Source organism: Hemitrygon akajei, chromosome 8 (genome assembly GCF_048418815.1).
Source record: "Hemitrygon akajei chromosome 8, sHemAka1.3, whole genome shotgun sequence".
Classification (NCBI taxonomy): Eukaryota; Metazoa; Chordata; class Chondrichthyes; order Myliobatiformes; family Dasyatidae; genus Hemitrygon; species Hemitrygon akajei.
This window is the reverse complement of record NC_133131.1, coordinates 10,750,266-10,765,845: the sequence shown is the minus strand read 5'-3', so window position 1 is coordinate 10,765,845 and position 15,580 is coordinate 10,750,266. Positions and strand designations below refer to the sequence as shown.

General features: G+C 47.0%; 1 protein-coding gene across 1 annotated transcript in view; it reads right to left on the bottom strand.

Annotated features, from left to right (window-relative positions):
- Nucleotides 1–15,580, bottom strand: part of nxn (nucleoredoxin) — a 160,555-nt gene that overhangs the window by 22,247 nt on the left and 122,728 nt on the right. Inside the window, exons 6-7 of the mRNA XM_073053221.1 lie at nt 7,956–8,135; nt 3,271–3,392 (exon numbers count right to left, since the gene is read on the bottom strand). Of these exons, the coding sequence (XP_072909322.1) occupies nt 3,271–3,392; nt 7,956–8,135 (302 nt within the window). The remainder of the gene's footprint in view (nt 1–3,270; nt 3,393–7,955; nt 8,136–15,580) is intronic.

Below are 15,580 nucleotides of genomic sequence, written 5' to 3'. Positions count from 1 at the left end.
TGTGTCTGGGCCTGGACAGTGGTGAGCTGACTGAGATTCCCTCCCCAGAGAATGGCTGGAGGCTGAGGAAGAACACCAGCTGCTTCCCAGCAGGAGACTCGGCAGCATTATTCTTGGCAACAGAATGTCCTTAACGAGTAGAGAACGTGTTTAGTCTGTTTCCCCTCCACAAACGCTTACACCGGAGGCTTCTGAAAATTACTGCCATTAATAAAAAACCAAAGGAACTTCCCTCGACTTTACGTGCTTTGTCTTTAACTCAGCCACGGCTTCTGTAAGTTCATCCTTGCAGCTTAGAAAAGGCCTTACAAACATTTCGTGCAAGCAGGAGCCATGGAGGGGGTCTTACTGATGCACCTGGCCTCTTAAGAGTCATACAGAGATAGACAAGGGAAAAGGCCCTTTGGCCCACAAAGTCTATCAGCCACCGTTTGACACTGATCCACTCACTGACACACTAAGAACAATTAAACGCATAAGACACAGGGACAGAATTAGACCATTCAGCCCTCTGAATCCGCTCCACCATTCCACCATGGCTGATTTATTACCCCTCTCAACCCCGTTCTCCTGCCTTCTCCCCGTAACCTTTGATGCCCTTGCTAATCAAGAACACATCAACCTCCGCTTTAAATATACCCAATTACTTAGCCTTCAGTCATCTGTGGCAATCAATTCGACAGATTCACCATCCTCTGGTTAAAGAAATGCCTCACTGTTACCCTTGGCCATTAGGTTCTATAACGAGTCAAACTGTAGCTGGGGAAGTGATGACTGTTAGACTGTTTGTGGTAACTTGTTTTTTTTATTCTTTCCACCTCTCTTCTGGTATTTGTATCTGTGCACTTGTAATGCTACTGTGACACAGTAATTTCCTTTGGGATCAATAAAGTATCTATCAATCAATCTATCATCTCTGTTCTAAAGGGACATCCTTCAATTCCACCACATCCGCTGCCCGCCCTTTGGATAAGCGAGGAAACTGGAGCACTCGGAGGAAACCCGTGCGGTCAGAGGGGGCCACATACAGATTCCACGTGGACAGCACCTGAAGTCAGGAACAAATCCAGGTCTCCAGCACAATGAGGCGGAGCCCCTACCAGCTGCTCCACTGTGCTGGGAGTGTCCCTGTGTCCAATGGGGGACCTCGCCGTTCAGCCGCTCTCTGCCCTTTCTGTGGGACACTGGGTCTGCAACTGTGCTGGAGTAGGGTGCAGGTACCCAGCACCCTTGAGGTACGGGAGGGCCCACCTCGCTTCTTTAGGAGGGAGGCGGCAGAATTCACCCTCGTGAATGCAACTTACGGTTAACGTGTGAGGAGCGCTTGATGGCTCTGGGCCTGTACTTGCTGGAGCTCGGAAGAATAGGGGCTATCTCATTGAAACCTATCGAATGTCGAAAGTTCTAGATAGAAGACGTTTCCTATAGTGTTGGCACAGTCTCAGAGTAGAAAGATATCCCTTTAGAATGGAGCTGAGGAGGGATTTCTTCAGCTTGAGGGTGATGAATCTGTGGAATTCATTGCCACAGACAAATGTGGAGGCAAAGTCATCAGAAAAAATTAAAGCGGAAGTTGACAGGTTCTTGATTAGTAAAGGTGTCAAAGGGAGAAGGCAGAAGAATGGGGTTGAAAGGGAAAATAAATCAGCCGTAATGGGATAGCAGAGTACTTGATGGGACAAATGGCCTAATTCTTCTCCTATGTCTTATAGCATGAACACATGACTGCCTCATTACTCTATGGGAGCTTGCTGTGCTCCGTCTTTGACTACTCCCTCCTCTCTCTCTCAGACACACACACACACACACACGCGCGCGCATGTTTGAAGGATGAGAACTTGATTTGCTATGAGAGTAAAACTCTGATAATCAGGTATCCAATTTATTTTTGATGGCCCGCTCATACGTCCTGAGCATGAGCCGCGGTTCCAGACGGTGACTGGAGTGGAAGTCCGGAATGTGGGCCAGGTCTGTCCGGGGCCAAACTCGAGGTTTGGAATACCAAGGATCAGGAATGTGGCGGGGTCTGCGGCTGGAGGGTTCGTGCATTTCCCTGTACGCTCTCCGGCTTCACTGGGAAATGGATTATACTGCCATATGACAGGTCAAAAAGAAGTGATATGGAAGGATAGTTATACAATATCCTCGAGTCTGCAAATTCTGCTAGTCCGGCACCACCAATTTCCCGAGAGTGCTGGAGGGTTGGGATTTTACCGTACAGAGTTTGTTGTACATAACAAGCCTGGAAGCCAAAACCCTAATGAAGAGCACGATTCCACAAGCACATACAAAGAGGCCCTTCAGCCCATTCATTCATGCTGACCAAAACTCCCCTCTCATCTCATCCCGTTTTAGCCCTTATCACTCTAGACCAGGGATTCCCAACCTGGAGTCCACAGACCTCTTGGTTAACGGCCGGGGTCCATGGCATAAAAAAGTAGGGAACCCCAACTCTAAACCTGTCTAAATGGCTTTAATTCAACCACTTTCTCTGGCAGCTCATTTTATCATACAGTCCTCCCCATGAAGAAGGTGCCCTTCAAGTCCCTTCTAAAGCACCACCTTCTCACCTTAATCTTACGCCACCTAGTTTTTGATACCATTTCCCTGGGGAACAGGTTTCATTCACCTATCTGTACCTCCGTTATCCTATAAACCTCTGTACAGTCACCCCTCCATCTCCTGTACTCCAAGAAGTCCTGGCCTCAGAAGGAACACAGTGGCCATTTTATGAGGTATCCCCTCTAACTAAGGGAGCACTGAGTGGATGTTCGTGGTCGTCTGCTGCTGTAGCCCATCCACGTCAAGGTTTGACATGTTGTGCATTCAGAGATGCTCTTCAGCACACGACTGTTGTAACGTGTGGTTATCTGAGTTACTGTCGCCTTCCTGTCAGCTTGAACCAGTCTGGCCATTCTCCTCTGCCCTCTCTCACAGTTCGTTTTTGCCCACAGAACTGCCGCTCACTGTGTTGTTTTTTTGCACCATTCTCTGCAAACTCTAGAGATGTTGTGCGTGTAAGTGTCAGATCATCAGCAGTTTCTGAGATACAAACCTCCTCGTCTGCCACCAGCAATCATTCTATGGTCAAAACCACTTAGATCACATTTCTTCCCAATTCTCTAATGTTTGGTCTGAACAACAGCTGAACCTCTTATCCATGTCTGCATGCGTTTGTGCATTGAGTTGCTGCCACAACTGGCTGACTAGATATTTGCATTAACAAGCAGGTGTACCTAATAAAGTGGTCACAGAGTATCATCGACCTACCTCTCCTGCTACAAAGAACAACAGTGGGGGATCCTCCTCCTTCGCTTTGTGCTCTGAGAGAATTTTTTCCGCGATCGGCTGGATCAGTTGTTTTGCTGGCTCCAGTTCCTCCTCTTCTGAATCTGGGGAAAAAGTTAAAACAGGAAGAGTCACCGGCACGCTGGAGTAAAGCATCCAGGAGGTGGAAATGGGAAATAAAATGGCAGCTGTAGGCCCATTACTTCTTGATCCCTGCCGATACTCACTGACAGACCCCCCCCCCCCACCTCTCCTTAACTCTTGCTTTCCCTCCTTTTGTTCTCCCTCTCCACTTTCAATCCCAACTTCTCCCAGTTCTGATCAAGAACGATTGATCTGGTATGTTAACTCTTCTCCTCTCTCTCCACAGGTGCTGCTTGACATGCTGGGTATTTACAACAGGAGAACCTTTGAACACCGTGCAGACATTTCTGCCCATGATATTGTGCTGACCCTTTAATCCACTCTAAGATCAGTCCAAGCCTTCCCTCCCGTATAGCTCTCCGTTTTCCTATTGTAAAACATAGAACCCCACAGCACAGAGCAGGCCTTTTGGCCCACAATGTTGTCCCAACCCTTTAACCTACTTTAAGTTCAATCTAACCCTTCCCTCCTACACAGCCCTCCCGTTTTCTCTCATCCACGCGCCTAAGATCCAATGAGATCTCCCTCATTCTTCTAAACTCCAGCGAGTCTGGGCCCAAAGCCATCAAATGCTTCTCATGTTACCCCTTTCATTTCCAGAATTATTCTCGTGAACCTCCTCTGGACCCTCTCCAATGGCAGCACATTCTTTCTTAGATAAGGGGCCCAGAACTGCTCACAATACCGCAAGTGCAGTTTGATCAGTGCCTTATAAAGCTTCAGCATTACATCCTTGCTCTTACATTCTAGTCCTCTCGAAATTAATGCTAACATTGCATTTGCCTTCTTTACCAGTGGAGACCAGGAGAAATTGCTCTCCCTCTCCCTGCCACATTGCCACGTGGCCGTGAACTTTCTAGCTGTTATAGTCATACAGCACATTAAAGGGCCCTTCGGCCCATCTCTTCCATGCTGACAATGGTGCTATTTGCCCGCATTGGGTTCCCAACCCGAGGTTCACGGTCCCCTTGCTTAATGGTATTGGTCCACGGCATAAAAAAGGTTGGGAACCCCTGGTCTAAACCTTTCCTATCGGGTGCTCATCCGAATGTTTTTTAAAGGTTGCTATTATATCTGCCCCAACCACTTCCTCTGGCAGCTCATTCCATATATAACCACCTTCTGTGTCAAGTTACCATCCCTCTGTTCCCTTTGAAATCTCTCCCCTATCCCATTAAACCTAGTTTTTATTCCCCTTTGATCGTCTGAATTCTTCCCCACAGCCCTCGCTTCCACTATCTTCCAAAAATGTAACCCCTTCCTCCAAGTAGTCAGCCAAGGTTTTATGTATAAAACTCCCGAACTTATTTAACGAACTGAAATTCCCCAGCTGCTCTGTCTGGAGCTCCGCGTACTACTCCAGTAATTGAACCCCCACACCGGGCGGGAGATGTGGCAACAGAAAGTCGTTTCATCACGGTCTTTATTGCCGTAGCAAGCTGGACAGCAGCACTCGATGAGTTAAAAGAGCACCCAGTAAACAGCTCCCGTGGCGTTGGGGAGGGGAGGGGAGGGCAGCTGGGGCAGAGCCCTGGCTGAGGAAGCAATAAAACCACTGGTGGAATTTGGAGGGCAATATAACCGAGCAAATGAACTAATTAGAAGCATTAGAGAGGACAGTAACGATTGGGGAGGACAATAACAAGGGCAGTAAAATGATTAACAAGCTTAGCAGAAGCCTGGAGAGGTTTTACTGGGTTCACGCTTGCTATTCTGTTGTTTAAGCAATGTACTGAGTCGTGTGGGAAATGGTGATCAAAGGTAAACGCTACACCAATTGGTGTTAGCGCAGCAATTGACTCCGAATCAGGTTTATTATCATTCACATATGTCGGGGACATTTGTTGCTTTGCACAGTGCAGCTTGTAAACATTTACTGTCAGTTATAATAAGCAATATAAACAAAATACTGTAAACACGTAGTGAGATGTTGTTCCTGGGCTCGTGGTCTGGAGGGGAAGAAGCTTTTCCCTCAGCCATTCTGTGTGTGTCGTCTGGCCTGGATCCTCCTCCCAGTGGGAAAAGGGCATGTCCCTCCTGGTGAGGGGTGAGTTGTACAGGAACTGTCAGGGAAGCTTTCACTCTGTGAGTGCGTGATGATGTAGAGGAGGGCGGTATGTGTGACTCTATCTCTGTGTGTGGTGTGCAGATGTATGTATTTTTACATATGTGTGATGTGTGTGAGAGAGGGGTAGGGGGCAGAGGGGAGGGAGAGAGGGGGAGGAGGGCACAGGGGGAGGGGGAGAGGGAGAATAAAAATGAATATGAATATGAATTAATGTGAATGTGCCCCGGGGACTACATAAGCGGTGTGCTTGTATGTGAGTAACAGATTTAATGTCACTGGCATAAATCATGAAATATGTTGCTTTGTGGCAGCAGTATATTGCAATACATAAAACTACAAGTTACAATGAGAAATATGTATAATATTTACATTAAATAACTAGTGCAAGAATAAAACAAAAGAAGTGAACCACATAATGATACAGTGTATAAGCGTTCATTGTCCATTCAGAAAACTGACGGCGGTGGAGACGAGGCTGTTCTTAAATGTTGAGTGTGCGTCTTCAGGCTCCTGTACTTCCTCCCTGAGAAGAGGGCACATCCTGAGTGATGGGAGTCCCTAATGTTGGATGCCTCCTGTTGGAGGTATCACCTTTCGAAGATGTCCTGGATGCTGGGGAGGCTAGTGCCCATGTTGGGGCTGGCTGAGGTTACAGCTTCCTGCAGCTTTTTCCTCATCCTCTTCACTGGCCCCTCCGTACCAGACGGTGATGCAACCAGTTAGAATGCTCTCCACGGTACATCTGCAAAGATTTGCGAGAGTCTTTGGTGACGTACCAAATCTCCACAAACCCCTAATGAAATGTAGCCTCTGTTGTGCCTTCTTTGTAATTGCATCAGTATGTTGGGCCCAGGATCGGTCCTCAGAGACGCTGGCACACAGGGACTTGAAAATACTCACACTTTCCACTGCTGATCCCTCGATGAGAACGGGTGTGTGTTCCCTCGACTCCCCCTTCCTGAAGTCCACAATGAACACATTCCTTGGTGTTACTGACATTGAGTGTGTGTGTGTGTGTGTGTGTGTGTGTGTGTGTGTGTGTGTGTGTGTGTGTGTGTGTGTGTGTGTGTGTGTGTGTGTGTGTGTGTGTGTGTGTGTGTGTGTGTGCGTGCGTGCGTGCGCACTTTTACACCATATGAGTGTGAGATGTTACACGTACAGTACGTGTATCTTTCCCTGTGTGAGAGAGACAGTGATGGTGTCTTTGCCTCTGTGTGCCTGAATGAACTGGAACCCAGTGTGGAGATGTGGATCAGCACAGTACTGGGACTCAGAACAACCACAGGGCCCGTGCTGTCTACCTCAGCACTTGGACACGTCTGGGCCCCCGGTATACACTCAGGCTTTAAGAAACCTCAATTAGCTCCCTCTTTTTCAGACAGTTTTATCTTTCCCACAGTGGCCTGCCTCCTCAGTTACTTTCTGATCACAATGATCTGATCAAAATTGGGAATGTTGTCTGAATGAACTGGGACATCAGAGTTGATGAGGAGAACAGACCAAGACCATGGGAAGGACAGCCAGACTGTGATCTCGGGGAGATGCAGGACAGAATTTCAGGAAAAGTCCAGGACTTGTTCCAGTGGGCGAGGGAAGGTATGGGGGAGGCAAGGATGGGCACTAAGGTGTTCTGACCTATGACCTCTGTGAAGTGCTTTGCCTCCTTCTCTAACTCATCTCACCCGGCCGGGCATCGGGCTTGGTTTACACATACTGAACATGCAGAGAGCGGTCACCCCCGGCTGTCAAACCGATTGCAGTCCGAACGGGAGGCTGCTCTGCACCAAGTCATGACTTTAATAAAAGTAACACAACTGCACCACCTTTGTTTCCCATAATGACCAGGTGATTGCGCTGAGAAGAACTGGCGGTTACCCGAAGGTCGATCAGGTGATAGATATACTGAGTGATAAAGTTGTGCTGTTTATTATGGGATGGTGACGATGACTTAAGGCTTTAAATGAATGTTGTGAAATTTTAACCAGGGTCCAGATTTTTAAATAAAATACAGGCATGTTATACACTCACACATGGATTCAGATATATGGCCACACAGATGGGCACTCTCACAGAGCCAGCACACACCACCCTGTATAAACGTGCACACACACGTAGACTTTCTCGCGCACCTTTTAATCACACACCTACCATGCATGCCGACATCGCTCAGACACACATTTTTACACGTATGTATACACAGTGACTGTGCACAAACATGAAATGTGCACACAGACACACAAAGTATCATATATGAGGGCACACACTCTTACACACACTGTATATACAGACATACACACACCGGGACTTTACTGACACACTCAGGCAATGTGCAAGCACAAAGTATCACTAGTGAAGACACACACTCTCACATACACACAGAAGTATCACCAATAACACACACACACAGAGGCAGACTGAAGTCTAGACTGGGAGGTTCACGACGAGCACTTCATACCCACAAACAGAACCAGGCAGGGCCCCTCATTCAGTTGCATGGCGCTGGACTCTGTAAGTTCTAATACCGGTTTCGGATGCCACGGAAACTCTTTGCAATCCATATCATTCAGCACAGCCGCCCTCCCCTGCCGAGTGATGATCTTTCCCTCCTGGTCGAGGATGATCAGGGTTGGAATGCCTGCATTTAAAACAGAACACCGGGGATTAGTCCGTCTCCGTGCACAGCATCAGCAGCCCTACAGTTCCAGTGAATCAAATTCTCCCAACTTACCTCAGGGTCTCTCTCCCGCGATTGTCTCCAAATCTGGGATTCAGAGCACGGAAACTCTAAGGAACAGACCTTTTGTGTTGAGCATCACACCCCCCCCCCCCCCCCGCCTTTCTCGAACAGGCAGGATTCCATTCTCGGAGAGGAAAACGGATCTGTGACACTAGTCAAAAACCCTGCCATATTCACAGTAGTAGCAAATATCCAATGGGGACTTCAAAGGCCAAAGCAGAGAAAGCTTCCTTGTGTACAGTTGAACATGGGCCAGTTGCTTCTAGGAGAATGGCGAAGTCTTTCCACTGACTGGCCTTGGACCTGCACTGATGCTGTGTGACAGGCCTACAGAAGCTCCCCAGGCCTAGGCCCAGCAGGGTGGGCACTGCTGTCTATGCTGATACCCCCCACACTATACTGTGGAAGGGGCAGTCTCCAAATGTTGGGTGACAGCACCATAGCGGTCAGCGCAATCAATTTACCGTGCCAGCAATCAGGGTTCAATTCCGTAAGGAGTTTGTACGTGACTGTGAGGGTTTTCCACCCATGTTCCACAGGTTAGGGTTAGTAGGTCGTGGGCACGTTATTTTGGTGGCAGAAGTTTGGCGACACGTGGGCTGATCACTGCACAATCCTCGGTCTGCATCGGTCATTGATGCAAATGATGCTTTTAAGCAGCAGCACAGAATACAAAGCAGATGGAGAATATACACACACACACACACACACATACATATACACCCTAGATTTTTTTTATTTGGTTTCAGATGGTATGGCCTACACAGAGCTCTGATCTCAACATCATCGAGGCTGTCTGGGTTTACCTGGAGAGACAGAAGCAAACGAGACAGCCAAAGTCTGCAGAAGAACTGTGGAAAGCTCCCCAAGATGCTCGGAACAACCTACGAGACAGTTTTCTTATCAAATTGCATGACAGTGTACCTAAGAGAATTGCTGCAGTTTTAAAGGCAAAGGGTGATCACACCAAATATTGGTTTGATTTTTTTTACAATTTACTGCTCTTTATAGTTTTTTTTATATTCAGAAACCTTTCATTTCATTATTTTCAAAAGCATCTTCATTTTACTGAATTTTTTTACATGTGCCTAAGAATTTTGCACAGTGCTGCACATATATTCTGTACATACTGTGCATGCATATATATGTAAGTATGCTTATTGGGAAACAACTTTTATAGAACAAAAACTAATGAAGAAAATAGCCGGGATTCACTTTCTTTGTTTGGAACACTGTGCTGCTTAATTGGAGCAGGAGACTGTTGCTGAAGTTTCTAACTAGTGTCACATGCATGCACTTGTACCCGTTAGACACTCCACCGTATTTAGAGCAAACAGGTTTTAAATATTGTCAGTTGCATGTGTTTGTGTTCAACAACCAGTGATTTTGTCACTGACAGTTGGTGAGGAATAAGCTTTGAGACAACTCAGAATGGCTTTGCTCACTAGGGTTTCAACCATTCAGGCTTGGAGATGGCAGAAACGGCCGGGAGTGTAAATTAAATGACTTCATTACTTCAACAAATTAGGTACTACGAAAAATTTGAAGGGATCAACAATTATCTTGAATGTTACAATGAATGTGAAGATTTGGAGGATGCAGTCCATTGATAGTGTTATATGAAGGCTGCCCATTAGCTGCACTAGTTGACTGCACTAATTTTGTTCATTTATTGTTGATCAAAAGAACGTGGCAGTGTATACTGGATTAATAACTATTAGGAACTAATACACAGTTTTGTACTATTGTAGTAATACTCATACTGTTCTAATGTGTTCTTCATTTCATTAAATACAAAATTTCTGACTTAGATATATGGTAGTTTGTCTTTTTATACTTTTTTAACTATTTCCATGAAACTGGGGCAATGGCTTAATTGGACCAAGATGTACTGGTACTGATGTGTCCCAACCGTAATAATTATCCACTATAATTATCAATGGAGGAATTCATCCACGTCACATTCTTTTGACTGTAAATGAAGAAAATCAGTGCAGGCAGCTATTGTAGATAATGGATTGCCTTTATACAGTGCTATCGATAACTGCATCCTCCAAATCTTCATTTTCAATGAACTTACAAGACGTTTGTTGATACCTTCAAATTATTTGTAGCTCCTAACTGGTTGAGGTAGTGAAATAATTTCATTTTCACCCCCCGCCCCCCGGCCTTTCCAGGCAATTCCAAGCCTGAATGGTTAAAACCACAGTGAGCAAGACAGTTCTCAATTATCGTACTGCCTGCGTCAGTGACAAATATCGCTACTTTAGAACACAAGCACACGCAACTGACGTTATTTAAAAACTGTTTACATGAAGCACAGTGTGGTGTCTAACAGGCACTCAAGTGCACGTGACTGAAGCTTGTTAAAAACTGTTTGGTAACAGTCTCCTGTCCCATTAAGCAGTAGAGTGTCCCAAATAAATGAAGGGAATCCCGGCTATCTTCCCAATGAGTTTTTTGTTCTTTAAGAGTTGTGCCAAATAAGTGGCTGCTCCAATTAACTGGAACCCACTGTATATTTCTTATTGTAACTTAAAAGTATTTTTAAATGTATTGCCCTGTACCACTGCTGCAAATCAACACATTTTCACAACATACATCATTGATAATAAGCCTGATTCTGAATCTTTGTGTTTCGTCTGGCTTTGAATGAAAGAATGATGTCTACTTTCCTTGAGTTTCTTCCAAGCAGTTTTATTTTTAACTCTGGTGATTTAATATCAGCTCAGCTCCCCCATACATAATTAAGAGCAATTGGACAGAGCTGCCTTGATGGATTATAATACTAAAATGGACTAATAGATCAGTGGATATCATGCTGTAATGTTTCTGTCCGTATTAAACAGGAACCCATTTGATTAATTGCAACCAATACTGCAAGAAGCCGCATAATTATTGAAAGCACTGACTATGTGCTCTTCTTCAAAGGTTCATTTATATCAAAGAATACAACTCTGAAACTCTTCTTCTCCAGATAGCCACAAACCCAATAGAGAAAAGAACAGCAGCACGATCATCAACCCCTAATCCCTCCTTCCCACACAAAAAACAAACAGAAACAGAACAGGCACGCCGCCCCCCAAATCCCCCTCCCTTGCGCACAAAAAACCCGAGAAAAACACAGAATGTAAAAAACTATAAGACTGAAAAAAGTCTGTAGTCCAAGTCTACACCCTAAATGCAGAAAACCCGGGTAACATTCTCCAGGTACAGCGGTAGGCTTTTCCCTCTCTGTAGCAGAGCGATCACATCAGCGATCAAAAGGCAGTCTCCCCTCTCCGGTAGCAGAGTGATCCCCCACTGATCAAAAGATAGTCTCCTCTCTCCGTAGCAGAGCAATCCCCCACTGATCAAAAGGCAATCTCCTCTCTCCGGCAGCAAAGCGATCCCACCAGTGACCAAAAGGCAGTCTCCTCTCTCTGTAGCAGAGTGGTTCCATCCGTGATCAAAAGGCAGTCTCCCCTCTCCGTAGCAGAGCGATCCCATCCGTGATCAAAAGGCAGTCTCCCCTCTCCGTAGCAGAGTGATTCCATCCGTGATCAAAAGGCAGTCTCCCCTCTCCGTAGCAGAGTGATCCCCCACTGATCAAAAGACAGTCTCCCCTCTCCGTAGCAGAGTGATCCCACCAGTGATCAAAAGGCAGTCTCCCCTCTCCATAGCAGAGCGATCCCCCACTGATCAAAAGACAGTCTCCTCTCTCCGTAGCAGAGTGATCCCCCACTGATCAAAAGACAGTCTCCTCTCTCCGTAGCAGAGTGATCCCACCAGTGATCAAAAGGCAGTCTCCTCTCTCCGGCAGCAAAGCGATCCCACCAGTGACCAAAAGGCAGTCTCCTCTCTCTGTAGCAGAGTGATTCCATCCGTGATCAAAAGGCAGTCTCCCCTCTCCGTAGCAGAGCGATCCCATCCGTGATCAAAAGGCAGTCTCCCCTCTCCGTAGCAGAGCGATCCCATCCGTGATCAAAAGGCAGTCTCCCCTCTCCATAGCAGAGCGATCCCATCTGTGATCAAAAGGCAGTCTCCCCTCTCCGTAGCAGAGTGATCCCACCAGTGATCAAAAGACAGTCTCCCCTCTCCGTAGCAGAGTGATTCCATCCGTGATCAAAAGGCAGTCTCCTCTCTCCGTAGCAGAGCGATCCCCCACTGATCAAAAGGCAGTCTCCCCTCTCCGTAGCAGAGCAACCCCATCCGTGATCAAAAGGCAGTCTCCCCTCTCCGTAGCAGAGCGATCCCACCAGCGATCAAAAGGCAGTCTCCCCTCTCCGTAGCAGAGCGATCCCATCCGTGATCAAAAGGCAGTCTCCTCTCTCTGTAGCAGAGCGATCCCATCCGTGATCAAAAGGCAGTCTCCTCTCTCCGTAGCAGAGCGATCCCACCAGCGATCAAAAGGCAGTCTCCCCTCTCCGTAGCAGAGCGATCCCATCCGTGATCAAAAGGCAGTCTCCCCTCTCCGTAGCAGAGTGATCCCATCCGTGATCAAAAGGCAGTCTCCCCTCTCCGTAGCAGAGTGATCCCATCCGTGATCAAAAGGCAGTCTCCTCTCTCCGTAGCAGAGCGATCCCATCCGTGATCAAAAGGCAGTCTCCTCTCTCTGTAGCAGAGCGATCCCATCCGTGATCAAAAGGCAGTCTCCTCTCTCCGTAACAGAGTGATCCCCCACAAATCAAAAGGCAGTCTCCCCTCTCCGTAGCAGAGCAATCCCATCCGTGATCAAAAGGCAGTCTCCTCTCTCCGTAGCAGAGTGATCCCCCACTGATCAAAAGGCAGTCTCCCCTCTCCGTAGCAGAGCGATCCCATCCGTGATCAAAAGGCAGTCTCCTCTCTCCATAGCAGAGTGATCCCACCAGTGATCAAAAGACAATCTCCTCTCTCCGTAGCAGAGCGATTCCCCCACTGATCAAAAGGCAGTCTCCACTCTCCGTAGCAGAGCGACCCCATCCGTGATCAAAAGGCAGTCTCCTCTCTCCGTAGCAGAGCGACCCCATCCGTGATCAAAAGGCAGTCTCCTCTCTCCGTAGCAGAGTGATCCCCCACTGATCAAAAGGCAGTCTCCCCTCTCCGTAGCAGAGCGATCCCATCCGTGATCAAAAGGCAGTCTCCTCTCTCCATAGCAGAGTGATCCCACCAGTGATCAAAAGACAATCTCCTCTCTCCGTAGCAGAGCGATTCCCCCACTGATCAAAAGGCAGTCTCCACTCTCCGTAGCAGAGCGACCCCATCCGTGATCAAAAGGCAGTCTCCTCTCTCCATAGCAGAGTGATCCCACCAGTGATCAAAAGACAATCTCCTCTCTCCGTAGCAGAGCGATTCCCCCACTGATCAAAAGGCAGTCTCCACTCTCCGTAGCAGAGCGACCCCATCCGTGATCAAAAGGCAGTCTCCACTCTCCGTAGCAGAGTGATCCCATCAGTGATCAAAAGGCAGTCTCCACTCTCCGTAGCAGAGCGATCCCATCTGTGATCAAAAGGCAGTCACCTCTCTCCGTAGCAGAGCGATCCCACCAGCAATCAAAAGGCAGACAGCTAGCGCTCATTTTCTGCATTCCCCCTCAATGTTTCAATCGGCAAACAATGGAAGCTTGAATCAGCGAAATGGAGTTGAACACTGGCTCACTCCCTGCAGTTGTCCTGCAGTTCGTGTACGCTGGCTCTGCCTCCTGGAATTCTCTCAGAGACTGCCAAGCACTGAAACTCCCAAACAACCTCCAAACTGCAAATTATTGGCTCCAACAGTTCCGGAATCACATCCAAGACGAAAATCAAATGTAAAAGACATAAAAGTAAAATATATGGTTTCATGATCTATCCAGAAGATGTCGGCTGAAGGAGCATTGTATGAAGGCGCCATCTTAACCGGAAATCAGCTTTCAGAGGCTAGGCTTCAATTTCAACAATTACACAATTGCCTGTTTTGGAGCAGGGTTGGACACTGACCAGTGGGTGCTGTTGCAGGGTCTTCAAACCCACCACTTAAGGAAGAGAACCACAGAGGGATAGGTACCAGAAATCAGAGGAGAGAGGGAATGGTGAGAGCACTCAGCAGGTCAGGCAGCATCTGTGAAGATAGAAACCTCTGTGGAATTCATTGCCTCAGATGGCTGTGGTAGGCCAAGTCATTGGGCATTTTCAGAGCGGAGGTCGATAGGTTCTTGATTAGTAAAGCTGAGAAAGTTTATGGAGCATGGGATAGCGAGGAAATCATGAATCAGCCATGACTGAACAGCAGAACAGACTCAATGAGCCAAATGTCTTAATCCTGCTTCTACGTGGTTTGGTCTAATACGTCTATCTGTCCAAAGATCTTTTAAATGTTGTTATAGTTCCTGCTTCAACCTCTTCCTCTGGCAGCTCATTCCATAAATGGACCACCTTCTCGATTAAAAAAAGTTCCAATTAAATCTCTCCTCTCTCACCTTAAGCTCATGCACTCTGGATTCGCCAGCCCTGGGTAAAGACAGTGCGCGTTCACCCTATCGATGCACCCCATAGTTTTATACTCCTCTCTAAAATCACTCCTCACTCCCCTACACTTCACTGAATAAGGAACCAGCAAAGTCACCAAACTGAACATAATACTCCAACGTCATGCACAAATGCAACATAATGCCCCTCTCCCCACTTCCTATACTTAATGCCCTGACTTTGGAGTAAGCCTTCAGAGGAAAAAGTCCTGCCAACCCACTCGCAGCTGAGGTAATGAGATATTTTGTTTAGTTCTTCAAACTCTCTCTAAAATTCTAGAAAATTTTCCTACCCTACTCCCTTTCTCTCACGTAACTTAAACTGCAGGGTCACTCCAAACTTGGGCACCACGGGGAGAGGGCGTGGCATTGGAAACTTTTCACTCCTTTAGATCATAGGACCATAAGACACGAGAGCAGAATTACACCATTTAGCCCACCAAGTCCGCTCCTCCATTCCGTCTGGGCTGATTTATTATCCCCCTCATCCCTATCCTTCTAACTTCTCCCCATAACCTTTGACACCCTGATTAATCAGGAACCTATCGACCTCTGCTTTAAATATACCCAATGACTTGGCCTCCACAGCCGTCTGTGGCAATGAATTGCACAGATTCATCACCGTCTGGCTAAAGAAATTCCCTCTCATCTCTGTTCTAAAGGGACATCCTTCTACTCTAAGGATGTGCCTTCTGGTCTTAGACTCCATTATAGGAAATATCATTTCCATGTCCACTCTATCTATATTCTGTAAATTTCAATGAGACTCCACCACATTCTTTTAAACTCCAGCAAGTACATGCCCAAAACCATCAAACCTTCCTCATAGGTCAATCCTTTCATTCCTGGGATTCCTGTGAGCCTCCTCTGGACTCTCTCC